The sequence below is a fragment of the Oryzias melastigma genome, linkage group LG7, assembly GCF_002922805.2.
Source record: "Oryzias melastigma strain HK-1 linkage group LG7, ASM292280v2, whole genome shotgun sequence".
Taxonomy (NCBI): domain Eukaryota; kingdom Metazoa; phylum Chordata; class Actinopteri; order Beloniformes; family Adrianichthyidae; genus Oryzias; species Oryzias melastigma.
This window is the reverse complement of record NC_050518.1, coordinates 31,560,016-31,578,244: the sequence shown is the minus strand read 5'-3', so window position 1 is coordinate 31,578,244 and position 18,229 is coordinate 31,560,016. Positions and strand designations below refer to the sequence as shown.

The 18,229-nt window shown below is 43.5% G+C and overlaps 3 protein-coding genes and 1 long non-coding RNA gene across 6 annotated transcripts in view; 2 read left to right on the top strand and 2 right to left on the bottom strand.

Annotated features, from left to right (window-relative positions):
• LOC112140026 (voltage-gated potassium channel subunit beta-2) overlaps positions 1-835 on the top strand; it is an 8,001-nt gene extending 7,166 nt beyond the window's left edge. The window contains exon 12 of the mRNA XM_024262927.2: positions 544-835. Within this exon, the coding sequence (XP_024118695.2) occupies positions 544-627 (84 nt within the window). The 3' untranslated portion in view covers positions 628-835. The remainder of the gene's footprint in view (positions 1-543) is intronic.
• A 1,703-nt stretch (positions 836-2,538) lies between these two features.
• Positions 2,539-10,858, bottom strand: dedd (death effector domain containing). The gene is made up of 5 exons (XM_024262929.2): positions 10,718-10,858; positions 8,526-9,130; positions 4,493-4,597; positions 4,262-4,399; positions 2,539-3,407 (listed from the first exon to the last, which is right to left on the bottom strand). The coding sequence occupies exons 2-5, from the start codon at positions 9,061-9,063 to the stop codon at positions 3,001-3,003; spliced, it is 1,188 nt and encodes a 395-aa protein (XP_024118697.1). The 5' UTR covers positions 9,064-9,130; positions 10,718-10,858; the 3' UTR covers positions 2,539-3,000.
• Positions 9,938-15,253, top strand: LOC112140030. Of its 3 annotated transcripts, none has more exons than XR_002918101.1 (4): positions 9,938-10,080; positions 12,995-13,225; positions 14,911-15,044; positions 15,114-15,253. It is a non-coding gene; the product is annotated as an uncharacterized LOC112140030 (long non-coding RNA). The 3 variants fall into 3 exon arrangements; XR_002918099.2 differs by having other exon boundaries at positions 9,944-10,072; XR_002918100.1 differs by lacking the exon at positions 9,938-10,080 and adding an exon at positions 11,006-11,128.
• On the bottom strand, positions 12,691-17,358 carry LOC112140029 (troponin C, slow skeletal and cardiac muscles). Its single transcript, XM_024262930.2, has 6 exons — positions 17,208-17,358; positions 16,609-16,639; positions 15,138-15,284; positions 14,842-14,956; positions 12,946-13,082; positions 12,691-12,853 (listed from the first exon to the last, which is right to left on the bottom strand). The coding sequence occupies exons 1-6, from the start codon at positions 17,229-17,231 to the stop codon at positions 12,822-12,824; spliced, it is 486 nt and encodes a 161-aa protein (XP_024118698.1). The 5' UTR covers positions 17,232-17,358; the 3' UTR covers positions 12,691-12,821.
• Positions 17,359-18,229: the final 871 nt, after the last annotated feature.

Here is an 18,229-nt window from a genome sequence, read left to right as displayed (position 1 = left end):
TGATCTCAGTCTGGGTCAGAAGCAACACAACCACAAAGCAAACATGTCCAAAAGACAGTTATCCAGACCTTCAGAAGGGAGACGAGTCCTGAAGGTCGTCTCTAAGCACGCAGGTTGTCGACAGAGTGCTGCATCCAAACACGTTAACAGAAAACAGAGTGGAGAGTAAAAGTGTGGAAGGAAAGGTGCAGCAGCAGGGAAACCCTGACAAGAGTTAAACAAAACCCACCTGAGAATTTGGAGGAGCGTCACAAGGAGAGAATGGAGTCATATTCAGAGATGAACTATACGTGTACAAAAATAGGAATTGGACCGCTAACTGCACTGGTATTTTTTTTTCTGAAACACATTTTTTTTAGTTAAATGGACCAAAGTCACTAAATTGACAATAAATGAGAGAGCTTCAAATCTCGTGTGGAAGGATTGGATATAAAATATAAATTGAACTTTTTCATAACGTTGTCATTGTCATGTAGCTGTGTGTTCTTAAACTTTTCGGGTTTCCATCTGTCCCTGCTGATCGGCGCTGCGCTCCGCCCACAGGTCCTTCCAAAGCTCTCCATGTCTGTCATAGCAGAGATGGACAGCATCCTGAGAAACAAGCCCAGCAGTAAGAAGCAGATGTGAGGAGGCACTCGGCCACAGGAAGACACCAGCTACGTAAGCAGAGGACCTGATGGAGCGCGGACCCCACCACTCCCCCCACCGTGGAGAATGCATGCAGCGCCACCCAGGGATCAACATCAGCATCACACACCACAGAAGGGATGAAAGCTTCGTTTTTGGACTGATAGAAAGAAGCACAAACACAATTCAAGCACAATCTTGCTGCATTTTGTACATAAAAAGATGTTTATGAGTCAGTGTGTCTCGTTTCTATGGAAACTCTGAGACTCATTCGTCCTCCTCTATTCTTTATTCATTACTTTATTTAGCTATCCATGCTTCTGTTTGGTGCAGTGTGATTCCTGTGTTGTTCTTCGCCGACCTCAGGGGGTTCTGAACCTGACACTTGACCTTTGGGGGGCGTGGCTTGAATCATGTTAACGTACATGTGTGTACGACACATGTATGGGTTGACTTGGGACTTGCTTAATTCTTTCTGCCACCAGTTGGAACTTGTTTGATGTCGAGACAAAGACTTGGGACATGGAGGTCAGGCCACAGATCTTCAGCTGAACTCTCTTGCGGTGTGCAGATGTTAACCCTTTCATTCTGGGTTTTTGTTCAGAAGACTTCCATTCAAACCACATCATCATGTGAAACCAAGAAGGGAGGAGGAGGAGTTCTCTGCAGGAGATCGGCTGGTTCTGGTCCACTAGAAATGTCTCCACCCACAGAACATTTGAAGTCATGATCTGGTGTAAAGGAAACCATGACAGCTTTGTTAGGCTAAAACGGTCTGCTACCATCAGAGTCTAAATCCCTGTTTAGAAACAAAAAACAGAATCTTTTATTTCTGAAAGGTTTTCATTTCCATTGTGAAGGCAGCACGCTTTTTTCCTTCAGGTTTTCTTTAGTATTTGTTCTTAACTGTGTTTTAATGTTAAAAAACACTTCATGATGGAGAAACACATTCTCATAGACCTCTAGATGGCGCCGTCTGATCACCAGCTGGTCTCTGAATAGATTTGGTCATTTCAGCGTCTGTCTTTCTTTAATCTTCACTGAGAGCGGGCTGCTGGCCCGTTTGGGCTGCAGGAGGACCGGCCGTGGTTACGGATTCATGAACGTTCTTTTGGACTCAAAGAAAAGCATCATGTCTGCTCACATAGACGTTCCTCTCTTTGATAAGGAAGATGAATAAAAAGGAGTAATTCATAGGGAAAAATACATTTTAGGTTTAAATATTCAGCTCTGAGGTTAATGGGTAAAAGGAGGCAGATGATTGGCTGTGGCGCCCCCTACAGGCAGCCTCTGAAAGCCAATGAAGTGTTGGGACATTTTCTTATCCCAAATGTTGCTGTTCCATTAACAGACGGGACAGGAAGTGGTGAAAGTTTCTCTCTTTAACCATCATAACAGCGTCTCGTTGGAGCGTCTTTCAGCAGCGCTGTGACCGCTGACATGGTGAAGCCGCAGGTGAGCTCCGGTCTGCTCCAGGCTTTTCACGTCTTTGTCAGACTTCCAGAAACTCCTGCAGGAGAGAAGAACATCATGTGACAGACGGCTCTCTCTCCTGAAACGAACATGAGGTCCAGGATGGGATGGAGTCCATCCAACCAGCTTACAATCGCTCTCTGCACTGACCCGGTAACTGAAATGTGTATTTCGGTAAACAGACGACACATTGAGCGGCAGACTGTGGAGCGGCTCCCGTGGTCATCAGGACACGGCTAAAGCCGACATCAGCATGGGGCTCTGAGCTTTGATCCAGGAAGATCTGCTCAACGTTTGAGGAACACACAAAGGTTTGAACAAGCAGAGGTGTGCACAGACAGGGACATACCTTTTCTGTAGAATGGAGGCGGAGCCGGCGAGCAGCCCGTGTGAAGGCTCAGGACGCTCGTCTGGTTCTGGCACAGACACAGCCACACGTCGGGGATTTATCTGCCGTTTATTTGCTGAGCATCTAAATGTATTAAAAAGGTTCAGTTTGTTTTCAGATCAAATGTACAGCAGTGGAAGATTCGGTTACACCAGAGCAACCCACACGGCGCTCCCAGATCAAACACGGAAAGTTCAACCAAAGTCAGGACGAGCACAAGTCAACAGAAAAGACCTTCGGGGATCGGGAGTGATTGGCCGCTGCAGCCACAGGAGGCTCTGCCATTGGCCGATGCCGTCAGTCACCAGGACACACGGACAGAGGAAGCAGGTAACGTCCAGAACACAATTCCATTCAATCTCAGAGCTGTTAATAAAGTTAGGAGAGTTTGAACGAGGAGAAGAGCGGGACTTGATGCCGGTGGCCCCTCCCACCCGTCCCGCTCGCTCGGCGACCCGCTGGAGTCCTGCAGCTCCTTTCAGACATACCCCCCTCCGTCACAGTTCAGGCGTTTAGGACACGGCGTCCCGGCTGTCCACGGGGGGGCTCCCTCCGCTGGCCACCAGGTTACAGAGCAGCTTGCGGCGTCCCGCCTGGTAGTCCTCCTCGTCCACGTTGACCAGCAGCTTGATGGCCTCGTGGCCCACGGCCTGCTTGAGGGAGTCGGTGATGAAGACGCCTTTGAGCGCCTCCAGCAGCGAGCCGTTTATGTAGTCCCTCCAGAAGGCGTCCAGGTAGGTGAGTTCGGAGAACTTAATGTCACAGATGATGGAGCCCAGGTCTCTGGACTTCAGGATGGTGTTGGCCTGGTTGAAGCGCTCAAACTGTCTCTCCACCGCCTCCTGCTTGTTGGAGAAGACGTTTCCCTGAAGAGCCGACTCGTGCTGGCAGTACTCCGCGCGAACCCGCAGCCGGATGTCTGAAACCACACCAGAGCACGCCCAGTTACTCCGAGAGGCGGCGTTTCCACGGCAACAAAACCAGCTCACAGTCAGTCAGCTAAATGACAGGCTGCAGCGTCGTTCAGTCCACCAGGAATCATAATGACGTCATTACAGCCGATCCATCTCCTACTGTCTGCTCTACCTGTTTGTTCATTGTCATGCTGCTGGTTTAAATAAAGTTCTGATCAGAGGTCTGATGAGTGATCTCTGCGTCTGTCCCTCACCTGGGGGGGGTAGTGATATGAGTGATACGACGATACATGTTTATCAGGCTATTTCTCTTCTATCGCTTGTAGTGTTTATAACCTAATCCCATCAATTATTACGCCCAATATATCATTAAATAAGTAGAGATAATTGGGTGTCGCCTTGTCAATGTTTACACATAAAATGTATATAAGTGAAAATAACAACATTTAAGTTTTGCTACTTGAAGCTGTTTCACGTTTTTTGATTCGCACTCAGTGAACATATGAGAATACAAGAAAATACTTAGAAACTTGAAACTTTAAAAAAGGTTTTTCATAAAGTGTATTTTTTAACTATTTCCGTTTAAACAGCTTTGATTTTTGAAAGATGTGAAGGTTTCTGTCCATCAGCCACATCGATTTATTTTACTGCACTAAAATGTTTGTTTCTCAGCTCAGATGATTCCGTTCTCTGTTACTTAAAATAGTCAGAAAAGTAAGATGTGACTTCTTTCCAGAGAATAACTAAAATATACTTTTTTGTGGTTTATTGTGATATTTATCATTGCTATATAAAATTATTTATCTTGTGATATACAGTTGTGCCCACATTGCCCATCATTACTGGGGGGTCATTTTACCACATGTCTGCTTCTCCCTGCAGTCCGAGGAGGGGTGACTTCTTTTCCGTTTGCCGTGCGTGGGAGGGGGGGGTGGCTTCGTCCGTGGAGGACCTACATGTGATCCTGAAGGGGGGCAGCAGATGACCGGCTGGGGGCCTGAGGTTGAGGGGAGAGCTCATTTAGACAGGACAGCAGACACAAAGAGGTGCGAGTGGACACCGCCTGCATCAGAAACAGACCGACACAAACCTGGAGATCGGTGCAGCACAGAGTCCCGGCAGCACTCGGCTCCTCTGGGGGAGATGTAGCGCACGGACGTCTCCTCCAGGTACTGGTCCACGGGATCCGGGCAGACTGCAAGCAGAAGCTCAGTTAGTGTGTGTAGAAGGTCCTCAGCCAGGAGAAGGAAGGCAACCCCCCCCCAAAACGCTCAGGGAGGGGTTCTGTGGTCTAAAGCAGAGTGTGCCCCGAGAGATGTTCAGGTGTGTTGTGGGAAATTCATCATTTTCACTAATCTAAAAACATTTACTATCACCAGGAGATCATCTCTGTTTTCATCCAAACAGGTCCTGATAAACACGGAATAGTTAGGAAATAAAAAACCATCAAATACTTTTTATTTGATCCAAATAAAGACTTTTTGAGAAGTATGACGGTACAACCATCGATACAGCCACAGCTGTGTTTTGGAAACGTTTGGCTCCTCCAGCCGTCTTTAATCATTCTTGGAGGATTAATCATGTCATCAGTCTGACCAATCAAAAGCTGCTCCCATAATGCATTGGGTTAAACTGACAGTACTTCTGCACTATGCCACTAAAATAAATCTACTTATTCAGCCAAAAATAAATAAAACATTTTTTTGTTAAAGTTACACTTTGTATTAAGAAAAAAATAAAATATAATAAAACTTCAGAATTTCCACTTGTTGTGTTGTTACAACTGAACATAAACATGAAAAATTAGAGGGTTTTTGTGTGTAAAAAACAAGCATGTTGTGATCATATAATTTGTTCAATAAATTAGTTTCTCTGGCACAAACATGTAAAGAAATATTTAAAAAGAGACACACTTTGGAAAGAATATAATATGTTTTTGTAAGGTCACATAAAATTGTATATCAATAAAGTTATTAATACATTAATAAAGTGAAAAACAACTAATAAGTAAATTTTTAACAAATTTAGTTGAAAATTATCATTGAAAACTATCACAACTTTTTTTAACAACATTTAAGAAAAACAGACACAACTTCCAGATTTTCTGCCTGAATTATTACAAAAAATGGTTATGAGATTATGGAGGGACTGAACCTCAATACGGAATACAGAGTTTCTCCTGTTTCACGTATTTGGATGCTGGTGTGCTGCAGTATTTTTGTCAAGGAAAAAGTGTAGCTTGGCTCAAAAAAGGTTGAAAAACTCTGATCTAAAGAACAGCATCTGAACTTCTAATTTAAGAAGGTCTTCTCCACCTGTATTAGTGTCACCTGTTTGAGCTGTGATCTGCATAAATAACACCTGGTCACACCGTTAAACAGCCGGACTACAACCTCTCCACCATGACCAAAGAGCTGTCAAAGGACACCAGGGATGAGACAGTCTATAATAATCAACTAGACAACCTGCAGCTCCAGATCCACACGTGGCTCTTTGGTCAAACATAAAGTAAGTCATTGAGACTGCTGACCCAGAATGTCGACCGTCAGAGTCAGCAGCTCCTCCGAACCAAAACTACCTCAAGAAACAAATAAACAAAGCCCACAAACTAAGACTACCAAGATCCAAACTAAAATAACAAAACCCAGCAGAGTAAGACTGCCGAGGACAAAGAGGGGAAATGGAACAAACAAATAATAAAAGAAAAATAAAATAGCATTTTTTTAAAGTAAGGATTACTTAGTTAGCATTTATTTAATTTAGATTAGTTAAATGTATAAATTGATGTCTGAGGTTCACATAGATGATAAACTATGTAGGTTTTTACATCCTGTTGACCTGAAGACGTCTTGTTTGATCAACTCTACCTCCAGAATGAACAGATTTTATATGGAAAGAAAACTTTGGTAAAAAGTTTGATCTTTTATGAGTTAAAAGCACATATCTTATGCTGCACAACATTGGTTACTAGCTGAACTGAGATGCATTGAGATGATCATGTTTGGCACAGAGGATCTTTTATTTGGAAAATAAGTTAAAAAAAAATGGGGGAGATGCTATGTTCCTTTTATATATTTTTGCTTTTGTTTGTGCCAAAAAATAGACATAATTCATATTTAGTGTTAAAAAACAGACGGTCATGGATGTAAATTCATATTTCTTAAGACTAAAGTAAGACTCTGCGGCTCCTTCTAGGTTTGGATCAGGAGAAAACGAGCCCAAATGGCTCTTTTACCGCTAAAGGTTGCCGACCTCTGAACTTGGAGAACAGAGATCAACCGTTGGAGTAATTATTAGAAAACAGAAGAAATACTAGATTACTGAAGGTCTCCCTCCACCTGGAGATCCAGGAAAGATCTCACCTGAAGAACCAGTTGATCAAAGGAATCAGCCCAGAACTACACAGAGGAACACTAACAATGGTTACTATGGTAACACACAACATCTTCATGGATTCAAATCCTCCAGAGCTCCAAAGGTTAAACCAGCACATGTCCAGAACCTTTTCTTTAGCTTTTCTGAATCTTCACTTTCAGTCCTCAGTTTTTAGTTTCAATTCAGATTTTCAAGTTTCTCCTGGTGAGCTGATCCTAATTTTAAATGGGGGCGGGGCTTGTTTCCCATGTGGTGACAGAGCGGACTCCTCACAACATTTTCTAGACTTTTCTCAGACACACAAATATTTTCACACTTTTCTCTCATTTTTTATTCTAACTGTTCAAACTTTCATAGAAAATAACTCAAGCATTAGGATGAAAACAAGGATCTTCAAGATGAAGATTTATGTAACACTTCCAAGCTGCAAGTCGCACTGAAAAAAATGCACCAAACGGCGAGACCACGAAAGCTGCACCGCGATACCAGCGAACTGGACAGTAGAGATACTGTCGTGATACTACGTTTGATCGGAGTTGAATGACACAGGCGGAGACATAAACAGACGACGTTCTGCAGCAGAGAAGACGTCTCATCACCGTTACCTCTTTGGGAATCATGGGAAACATGTCCCAATGAGCTCAAAGCCCCGCCCCCATGTAAAATTAGGATCAGCTCAGCAGCAAAAACTCAAAAACTCTAAACTGACACTGAAAACAGAGAAGTGAACGCAGAGAATGAGAAACAAAAAAAGGAAAGTTGAAAGAACAAATACACTTTTTTAAAATTAGTAACAGTTTTAGTTTTTTTAAAAATTAAAGTTTCAACTTTTTTTTTTCTTTTTTACAAATTTTCAATATTTCCTTCAAGATTTCATTATGTATTTTCGAGTTTAAAAATGCTTTCATATTTTCTTTTTTCAAATTTACAATCTTGTTTTTCATTCACTTTAAGCTGATCCTGATTGGACCCCATGAAGGAAGTTCTCCTGAAAGGTCCAAACAACCCCAGGCGGTTCCTCCTTACAAGAACTGCTCGTCTATTTCACTATTGAATCTAGGGTGTGCCAAAATATCGATAATGTGATATATCGCGATACTCAGTCCTGCGATTGATTCTCGATGGGTTCTATCCAAGAATCGATCTTTATTTTCATTTGAAGAGGCTGTAAAATGTTATATTCGTCATCCTTTAGTGAGACGTTCCTTCAGATGTAGATGGGGGGGGGGGGCGTTGACCCAATGCGCCTGGCAGCTACTTGAATTATTTAATTTTTGTTCTGTTGTTTACAAGTTTTAAAGTGATTTCAATGCTTGTCAAAGACATAGTATTACTGTTTTAAACAAGTGTCTATTATGTGTGGCACAAATGAAGACACAAGTTGTTTATTATGATTGTGTTCAAGCTAAAAAAATAAATGTGGATATATTTTCTTTAAAAATATGATGTAAGTTATTAGAGATGATTTTTTTAGCCAATTATCGTGGTATCGCGATATCATCGATATCGTGAGCCACACATTGCATCGCATTGCGAGGTAACCAGTGATTCCAGCCCTAATTGAGTGAAGTCACTTCCTGCTCTTCTTTGTTTCTATTTCCTTTAAAACATAGCAGAAACCCTCACATCTACACACTGATCATCAAAAACTGAGCAGCCACAAAGAAACATCCAGTAAAATGTTTCACTCTTGTGATCTAAGATCCGCCTCCAGCGGGCAGTGTGTTGGGAGGCGGGGCCACACTCACCAGCTTGCCGCTTCCTGAGCGTGACGTAAGGCAGAAGGTCGTGGCGGGTGATGATGCGCAGCAGCTGCAGGACATGTCTGAAGTTGGTTTCGTCGCAGCGCCCCTGTCGCTCCAGGGCCAACAGGAAGTCCCGGCCGCTCCGGATGCCGCCGCGCTCGTACTCGTCGATGACGTCCACGAAGAGGAAGGACAGCACGCGCACGTCCCGGTGCGTCAGCTGAGCCCCCACGATGTCGAACATGCGGTGCAGCGAGTACAGCCCGTGCGAGCCGTCCACTGCCTCCTCGGGCCACGGCTCAGAGGAACGCACTCTTCTGGACAGGCTGGGGCTGGGGGAGGCAGAGGAGACTGTCCTGTTGGTGACCCCCCCGGCAGCAGCCACGCTCAGGCAGGGGGGTCTGCTCATCACAGCTCGGTTTCTCAGCGGGAGAGCACTGCTCTGGTTGGACTCCACTCGGTTCTGCGGCGCTGACGGGCTGTGATGGAGCTGGGGGGCTGCTCCGGCGTTGGGGGGGTGGGGTGGCTGCTGGGATGTCATCTCCAAGGTCAGCCGTGTGGGGGGGGATTGCGTCCCAGCGTCCCCTGCTCGCTCTTCACTTCACTGACTGCATGGAGATAGAGAGATGGTGTGAGGACAGGTCAAGAGGCAGCCACTGTGGAGCACGGGGGGAGGCACATTATAGTATGGGAGGTTGACTGAAGGACGGTGAAACAAAACGGTCCAGATGCTAAGAATTTCAACAGTTTTGTAAGCACAAGAATATAAGAATAAAACTGTGATAACTGTGTTTTCACAGCATTGTCAATGCTTGAAAACGACTGAAGACAGTCAGACATGATGGGGTTCAAGAACCGGGAACATCCGATTTCCAAACCGGGACATTTCCATGGAAAAACAGGCACACCCTCCAGAAGAGCACCAGGGTTCAGAGCTCACGCTGGTGGTCCACACAGACGGTAAAAAGGCTGCTGAGCGAGTTTAGCCTGAACCAGAATAAGAGGAGCTTTGATAATTGGGTCAGAACTAAACAGAACCACACGATTCAACATCATCAGTACCGTGACAGAGTGGTTCTAATCCACAGCCGGGTTACACCCAAACACCCAGCCTGATTCTTAACGTCAAGGGCTGATGGGGGGTTAAAGCATCACGTGGTTCCAGAGGGTGACGCTGTGACAGCGGCTCACCACTTCAAGCAGGAGGGTCCAGCGGGCACATGTTATTTATTTATTTACTGAATGGTCAGTTTATAACTTAAATAACTTGCAATGCAGAAAAAATATCCCCAAAGAGGGATTGTTAAGAACATGTTAAGACAAAAGTATCAGAGTAAGAATGGTTATTCTGACCAATAGAACGACTGAGTTGCAGCTGTTTATTTCTCCATAGAAGTCTAAGGGATTTTGTCTTCTTGGAGCCAGAAGGAACTTCCTGTTTGGAACGATCGCTCAGTCCAGTTCTCCAACAGTCAACAGAACACAGAAAGTATCTGGAACTGCCATCAACAAACAGTAGCTCCACCAGGGCGTCCTTGACCACCCGACAGGTGAGCAGGTACATGTTCATCTTATCCAATACACGTTAATGAAGTAAGGGGACCACCATGTGTTACCATGACAACTCATCTAATCAATGCAAACAAAGCATAGGGTCCCAAGAGGGGAGGGCCCAGGGACAGTTTACCCATCTCAAGCCCCGCCCACACGCCTCTAATTCACCTTTTATTAGATGTTTCTCTGGTGACCCCCCGCCCCCTCCAATTGATTGTAGATCAATAGATTTGACATGAACATGTTTGAAGCTCAAGACAGATCTGTGGATGCTTGGAACTTTCTTCACGGTTCGGTAGTTCGAAACCATAATCGACCCATATATATTGGCTAAATTGCCGAACTCAGTAAACGTCTGTGTCTGAACCGCTGCTGGTCCTAATGGAGGGTTCTGGTTCTGACATCTATATAATCATTTCCGGTCCGAATCTCTGACTCATTAAATAATGAAAAGATTCGGTCTAAATGACTGGTTCCGAACGGGAAAACAAAACTACCTCCGTGGTACGGAGGATTGAACCAGGTGTTAGTCGGGTCCATTTCGTGAACGCGCGCCGGGCTTAGTGTGTGATGGCCCGGTTCCGACTCGCTGGGACTTGATCCCTACAACAACTGGATGACTCGCGAACACAAATATTTACCTTTAGAGCCGTGGATGCGGCTGACAGGCCGAACCGCGGCGGGTTCGGAGGGGGATCAGTGGCAGCTAGCTTCTCTCGAGCCAAAACCTCTGATCCGCTTCAGGTTCCGAATCAAAGCAGCCCTAAAGGCTTTGGATCCCTGGATGCGCTCCGGCGCCCCGAGCAGCCCGCTAACAGCGAGGGATACTTCAGGTTCGAAACCGTTCGGACCAGGGTCCGCCAGCGCGAGCAAAACAAGCAAACAGCTAAAATGAAAGAACTTCCGGTTCACGGCGCATTCACTTCCGGCGCGCTTCCTCCCTGCTAACCTGTCAGAGGGTTTTATTTCCACTTGTTTATTTCTAAAACCATTTTAAAGCGGTATTTTGGAAAGTTGTAAAGTTACGAAGAAAAAAACATATACTTTAAAACGTAAGTAACAAGAAAAAAAAATAGTTCACATAAAACCTAACCGTAAAAAATCATTTTTGATTTGTTTTTCTTAACTGACCTATTTCCAAAACAAAAAAATTCTGAACATTTCGTCAAAAACTCAGAAGTGGTGGTTTTGTTGCACAAATTATTTTATTATTGGTGTTCAACAAAACTTAAAAGTCTAAAACTAGAGTGGAACCACTGGATACAAGTAAAATAAGTTTTAATATCTAGCTTACAAAGGGTGAAAAGTTGCAATAGCTAATGAAGTAATTTTCACAGTAGGCAGGTTTTACAGATTGTCTCTCCTGTGAGCAGAGAAAACTGTGTGCTTTAGCCTAGATACAAAAACAAAAATTCCACTTGTTTTTAGAATAGAAAAAAGTACTAAAAATCCTTGGAAACTTGGACGTTGCATCCAATAATGGAATGGTTTGGAGGAGGCATTTTATTTCTACAAATAATGGTACTGTTCATTGTTTCTTGGAAATAACATGAACATGGTTGAAGGTTGGTGTTTGAAGAGTCTGAAATCTCCAAATCTCATAGCAGCCAGAGACAGACACGCTACTCTAGTTAACTGTAGATTAAAAGATAAATGTCAGCTTTGAGCTCGTTTTTCTCGTTCTTCCTTCCTTTTATTCTCCTTCTTCTCTATATAAGTCAATGAGAACTGCATGTCGTTTGATGACAGCACAAACCAAAGCAGAGGAGGAGCGAGTACTGACGTCATCATGGTGCGCCCCTCAAACTGATTTATGAGACACTTATTATTGTGCAGCGGGATGTGAAAACGAAAAAGCAATCTTCATTGGCTTTACCACTTTAATTATGTCACAGATTGAGCAGTAATGACGAAGAAAATGAAAAAACTTTTTAGAAAATTGCCTTTTCATTTCATTGAAGAGACAAGTAATGAAGGTACATTTTGAAAATGAAAAAGCATTTCCAATATTGACTTTTATTTTGAGTTATGAGTTACAACCGCTTCCATAGTTTTCCCCCTGGGCTTAACGGGTTTCACCGGTGTCCTATTGTTTTTCCCTCCCTTTTCTGTATTCTGAATACAAAACACTTTTCCATTGTAATTTATGCTATTGTAGATTATTTATTTAAATAGAATGCATTTCTTTATTTCTATGTTAAAATAAACGACTGATTATTTAAAACAGTTATTGTTTCAAAGACTCTCCTGCTCCTCCGTTAAAGAAACTTCCCTCTGGAGTCAGTTAAGGTGCTCTGAGGTTCTCTTCAGCCGTGGGTGAACTCACAGCTTTTCTCTCAGACCGGTTTATCTTCAGCACCTCCTGATGAGGGTTCAGGTTTCTGAGAAGGAGCCAGCAGCTGAAGACAGGCTGATGTCGGAGCAGGAGTTTGGAGTCCATGAAGCTCAGGACAGCACGCTTATCTGTTCTCTTGACAGTAAGAGCTTCCTTCAGGAATTTGGAGAGGTTTCCTGATTCTGGGTAAAATGTTCCAGGACTGGACTGGACTTGAACCTGGAACCAGTTCTGTTAGTAAAGGACTAACCTCCACCATCACGGATGACAAACCCAGAGTCATATTCTAGCAATACTTTTATTGAAAAGAGTCTTTTTACACAACACTTTACTGCCCCTCAGAAGGTGAGAAGTTTCTTAGTGGTAACATGAATAAATATGAGGATGATGACGCCACAGCAGCAGAACCTTCACTCAACACCTTTCATGAACTCCAGGAATTCTGTCAAAGACAAAAAAATCCTTAACACTGCGCACGCACGTGCACATCATCATGCATGTGATCATGACAGCCCTGCGTCCTCCAGCACGTACCATCATAATCGATTTTGCCATCGTTGTTTTTGTCTCCGTCCTTCATCAGCTCTTCGATGTCATCCTCAGTGATGGCCTCTCCGGTGGACTCCAGCATGGCTTTCAGCTCCTCCAGGTCGATGTAGCCGTCTCCGTTCCTGCACACAGACAACAGAGTGGGGCAGGGTTGAGTGGGAGTCTGTTCACTGTTAGACCGAGCAGCAAGGAGAAAAAACCCTCAAGACTGATGGAACACTGAGGTCCAGGTGTGCTTGGGTTGCTCCACCCATGGGCAGGTCAGGTGAGGCTGCTGGCCCTCCGACTTCACACACGACTTCAGTTATTTTCTGTCTCTCAGCCTGTTTTTGTTCTGGGAGTGAAAGCTGAATTCATTACATCCGAACAGGACCAGCGGAGGCTGATGTGAGGACTTTGTTCTGTCTGATGTCAGGAGTCCAGATTCCTCCAGCATAAGACATGACAGGAAGCTCAGAGAAACAAGAGTCAGGGGAGATGGGGAGCGTTTTTATTCCACGATTAGCCCTGGTACCCGACTAAATCTGGTTACCATGGTGATGGAGAAGTGCCTTGTAAGGCGTTGTGAACTGTTGGATGGAAAGTGATGATGAATTTTCAATTTTAATTATTCAAAATCTCCTTCAGAAAAAACAAATCTTAGAGTTTGATGGCAGACAGGAGAGAAGCACAGAACCGACCAGCTGTTTCCGTTGGAGCAGCTCAAGAATCAAAAATATCCTGATACTGACTGGAATAACTGAAGCTTTGCCTCAAACCCTGTTTGTTTATCTCCTCACTGCTGATCGGAAAAACCTCACGATGTCTTTGGACTCTAGGAGGGGATTTCATTTACTTAAACTTTCTTACAAGCACTTTTTAAAACACTTTTAAAAATTATTTTACCCATTTACACGAAATATGCATCATTTTCAAAAGTAACTATGACTATATTTTTGATATTTTACCTCTAAAATGATCTGTCTCTTCCAAACTTAGAGTAAAGCTGTGGGAGTGTCTTTCATCCACCCAAAAGTCAGAAAAATGTCCTTCCTGAAGTCGATAAATTCTGAAAGTCTTTAGAGAAAATGTCAATATTGCTAAAATGTGTGACAACAAAGTTTTGATGAAACCAGTTTAACACTCTGAGACTCTTTTAATCAGACTTTTCAATGTATTACATAAACTTTACTTGACAAAACCATTTTCTGAAATCGATCATTTGTTGACTGACAGTTTAAATGACAATAATGCAATCAAACAAAAAGCACTACATTTCTTTTATGAAAGATTATTTGTCCAAACCCGTATTAATTACTGAAACACACACTTGAATGATTCTTTTGGGGGCTCAGATCTCCTTCTCTCTTTAAGGGGGTCCCTCCAGAACGTTGCTCTCATTTCTAACTTCATCTGATACAGAACTGCTGATAGATCAGTGGTTACAGGCTTCGTCTAAACCAGAGGTCAGCTACCTTTAACAGTAAAAGAGCCATTTAAGTTTTTCTACTGATCAAATCCTAGAAGGAGCAGCATAGTTTTACTTTAGTCTTAAAGAACTCTGGATTTGCATTAATTACCTTCTTTTTTTAATAATAAATATGAACTATGTCTATTTTTTGGCATGAATAAAAGCAAAAATATAGAAAAAAAAACTAGCATCTCCCAAATTATGATTTTTTTTCTTTTTATATTTGACAGAAGCTCAAATAACTTATTTTAATTAAGTAATCCTTATTTTAAAAAGTACTGTTATTTTATTTTTCTTCAGCCAGAGAGCCACCGTGGAGAGATAAAAGACTCACATGCAGACCTCTGCTCTACACAGAACTTAGATTGATTGATTGATTGATTGATTGATTGATTGATTGATTGATTGAGGAAGAACTTCCAGAAACTCACTTGTCAAACATGCGGAACAGTTCAGCCAGTTCCTCCTCCGACTTTCCTTTGCTCTCCTCCTTCATGCAGCGCACCATCATCACCAGGAACTCATCAAAGTCCACGGTGCCGCTGCCTGTCAACAAACAGAGTCCATGCTGGTGACACAGAGTCAGCTGATCCCTAAACTCTACAGATCCTGATAGAAATCTACGACAAAAAAGGTTTGAGAAACAAATGTTTGACGTGAACGGATTTGAGTTTTTCTGAGATGATTTCATGCTGTGTGACAGGTCTTCATCAGGTGTGTGACGCACCGTCCTCATCCACCTCATCAATCATCTCCTGCAGCTCCTCCGGGGTGGGGTTCTGGCCCAGCATCCTCATCACCTTCCCCAGCTCCTTGGTGCTGATGCAGCCATCCTCAGCGTCCTGGATGAAGATGTCAAAGGCCGCCTTGAACTCTGTCGGGGACAAATCAGCCGATTCACTGAAACCCCACAGACAGAAAAGAGACTGGAGAAGGGATGCATTATGGGAAATCTGAAAATGGACAAAACTATTCCACTGAAGATAAAAAAAAAGAAAGTTCTGACACAGCAAAATCCTGCTGACATTCAGAGTTTCCTTTGATGAATCCGTGTGAAAGGAGAGAATGTTGTTCTCGTTTAATGCCGAATCAGGAAAGTAGAAACATCATCCTTCTGGAAGTTTACAGATTGAAGTGGGTCAGCTTCCCCAACGGGGATGATTTCCAAGGATTTTAAAGGCTTTACATCCTCATTCCCAAGAATAAAACTAAAACAAACGTCTTCAACTGCCAGCAGGATCAAACTGCTGCTAAAGTATATCTGTCAATCAGAGAGTCAACTAATGTTCAACTGGAAAAACTGTCCAAGTTTGTTGTGTTTGTTCAGATAAAAAATTAAGAATTCTATAATTTATTTCAGTGGACAGCATCGTCAAACAGATCTTGCACATCTTCATTCTTCTGGAGCCTCCTGGAGTCTCCCTCTGACCATCCACATTCACTGCCATCTAGTGGTGGAGCGTGGTAACAACTATCCCTTCGTTCTTCTTCCTGGTTCAGAGTTCTGTCTTTTCTTCACATCAGGTCAGATCTAAGTGTTCTACAGGTTCAGCTCCTCAGGATTTGACCTTCATCTGATGTGACTCCTGAGGACTGTGAACCTCATCCTCCAGAACGGAACACACTCTCTTTGTTCCAGATGCTGAAATTCTGCTTTCTCTCTGTCTTTATGATTTGCCATGTTTTAATGTTTGTCATCTCTCTGGCTGTTTAAGCCGTCTATTCTTTAACCCTCTTACCCTGTAACTTTTCAACCGCTAACACAATAATTCCAGTAGATTGTGAAGGAGAAAAGCGGCTCGACGAGCCGCTTTTCTCCTTCACAATCTACTGGAATTATTGTGTTAATCAAAAAACACAAACACTGGAGCTCTGGTGTTAAAGGGTTAAACAACATTATGTAGAGAAAAGTGTTGCTCAGGCTTCCTTCCTTCCATCATCACTGTTACCTTCTCATGGATCACTTCCTCTGGCTTTTACTTTCGTAGAACTCCCTTCTCTAACTTCTCGTTTGACCGTGCAAATTCAAAAGCACAAACTTTGGAAAAGTTTAGGAACCGAGTGTAGTGGTAACTGAGGAACATCTATGGAACATCACGTAGACATGGACAGTTGGAGAGAGAGAGTTATTCCACTCTGAGAAAGCACAAGGATCCCGAGAATGGAGCCCTGTGGGACTCCACAGGAGATTCTCTCACCATTTTTCTGCTCCTCCGTCAGGTTCTCCACCTGCAGGACAAAGAAGAGTTTGTGAGTTTGTGGACTGCAGGCTGACCTGTTTGTGCCGGAGCTCAGCTGCAGATCTTTGTCCAGTTGGACTGTAATGCGACACCGCCCACCTCAGGCTCTATTCCTGTTTGCAGGCGGACTGGTTCTGAGGTGCTCAGCTGTTGCTCTATTGTCAGGAGGAGAAAGCCCAGCTTTGGTTCTGGTGATCCGTTTGTCAGGACGTGTAGCAGACGTGTGAGTGTGGGGGGGTGGGGGTTCAGGTATAAAGGCAGTCTTGTGTCCATGTTCCCTTCAAGAAGAACAGACCTTGACAAGGTGCCCCCACCACCACCTCATCACAGGCCTCCAGTCATGTTTAGTGGGTCTTCATGACTCTCTCAGACCCTAGAGGGTATAAAGGTGAATACCCCCAGTAGTACTGACCCCCCCCCCCCCGAAGATTTACGTTAGAATCAGTAAGACGACTTACGTGGAAGCCGAGATAAAAATCCGAGTTTATAACCCTTCAGCTAAGCACATAGAGGTAAATCAAAGGGGGTGCCTGAGACCCCCCAGTGATGAGACTCACCGCTGCTTTGTAGACATCATCCATGGCTTCACTGCTGCTGTCAGAGACACAAGGAGAACTGTTCTGGGTCCGTTTGGGTGAGTCCAAGAAGACTAAAATAAGCCCCCGACTCGTCTCTCAGTTGTCACTAATGATGAAGGGAGGAGGGACAAAGGCCGGGGGGTGGGGGGCGGCAGATATCTATAAATGGAAGATCACTGAACAGATCCAAAATGAGGGGACATGCAGAACCATCTTTAGGCATGTACTCTGTGGACCATTGTCATGAAAATGACGTAAATGTTGAGTTAAAATCTGGTTCTAGTTTTTTAAACATTTTATTTTACAGATCATTTTCTTTCTCTGAGAGCCCCCCCCCCTCCCCCTCCTGTAGCCTGAACCATTAAATAATTGAGAGAAAATTCAAATGTTTTGAACTCATAGCCCTTATGGGTCCCTCTGAACAAACTAACAGAAAAAATATCAAATATAATTTTCATATATGAGTTTCATTTTGTATCACATTTGAGACAGCAGGTCTTACAGCTCAGAGATGTTTTTTTCTTGACTAACAAAAACATTGTGAACCAAACAAATACAAAAAATTGTAATTTCAAATATAAAAAAATGCGTCCATAATGGAGCAATGAAACATCCACGAATGGAATTAGCAGAGTGGATGTTCTCGGCCTTATTGGTTTTGCATGGTGGTATTCTTGAAAACAGTTTCTGTCCCTGCAGAGGTCATACTTTTTGACCTTTACTGTGCTCTGAAACCAGTACCAACAGTGGACTGAAACCTTCACATGGAACGAGATTCCTGCCAGGTTTCTTCTGAATCCATGCATTGATTATTGATAGTCACTGGCCTACAGGAAGTTACAAGAAACAAGGACCAAACTAATCATCAATCATCATGATAAAACTTCTGGTTTTTACTCCAAGTATGCCAAGTTATCCATCCATCCATTTTCTTGACCGCTTTGTCCCTTTCGGGGTCGCGGGGGTGCCGGAGCCTAACCCGGCTACTGAAGGGCGAAGGC

Bases quoted from the DNA above. Each gene is read 5' to 3' on its own strand.
- dedd (XM_024262929.2), bottom strand. From the start codon at position 9,063: ATGACATCCCAGCAGCCACCCCACCCCCCCAACGCCGGAGCAGCCCCC. The intron at 4,598-8,525 runs GTGAGTGTGGCC...TTCTGCTTGCAG, and splicing joins GCTCAGGAAGCGGCAAGCTG to TCTGCCCGGATCCCGTGGAC. The intron at 4,400-4,492 runs GTTTGTGTCGGT...CCTCAACCTCAG, and splicing joins TGTGCTGCACCGATCTCCAG to GCCCCCAGCCGGTCATCTGC.
- LOC112140029 (XM_024262930.2), bottom strand. From the start codon at position 17,231: ATGGATGATGTCTACAAAGCAGCG. The intron at 16,640-17,207 runs GTGAGTCTCATC...TTTGTCCTGCAG, and splicing joins ATGATGTCTACAAAGCAGCG to GTGGAGAACCTGACGGAGGA. The intron at 13,083-14,841 runs GTGAGTTTCTGG...GTCTGTGTGCAG, and splicing joins CTGTTCCGCATGTTTGACAA to GAACGGAGACGGCTACATCG.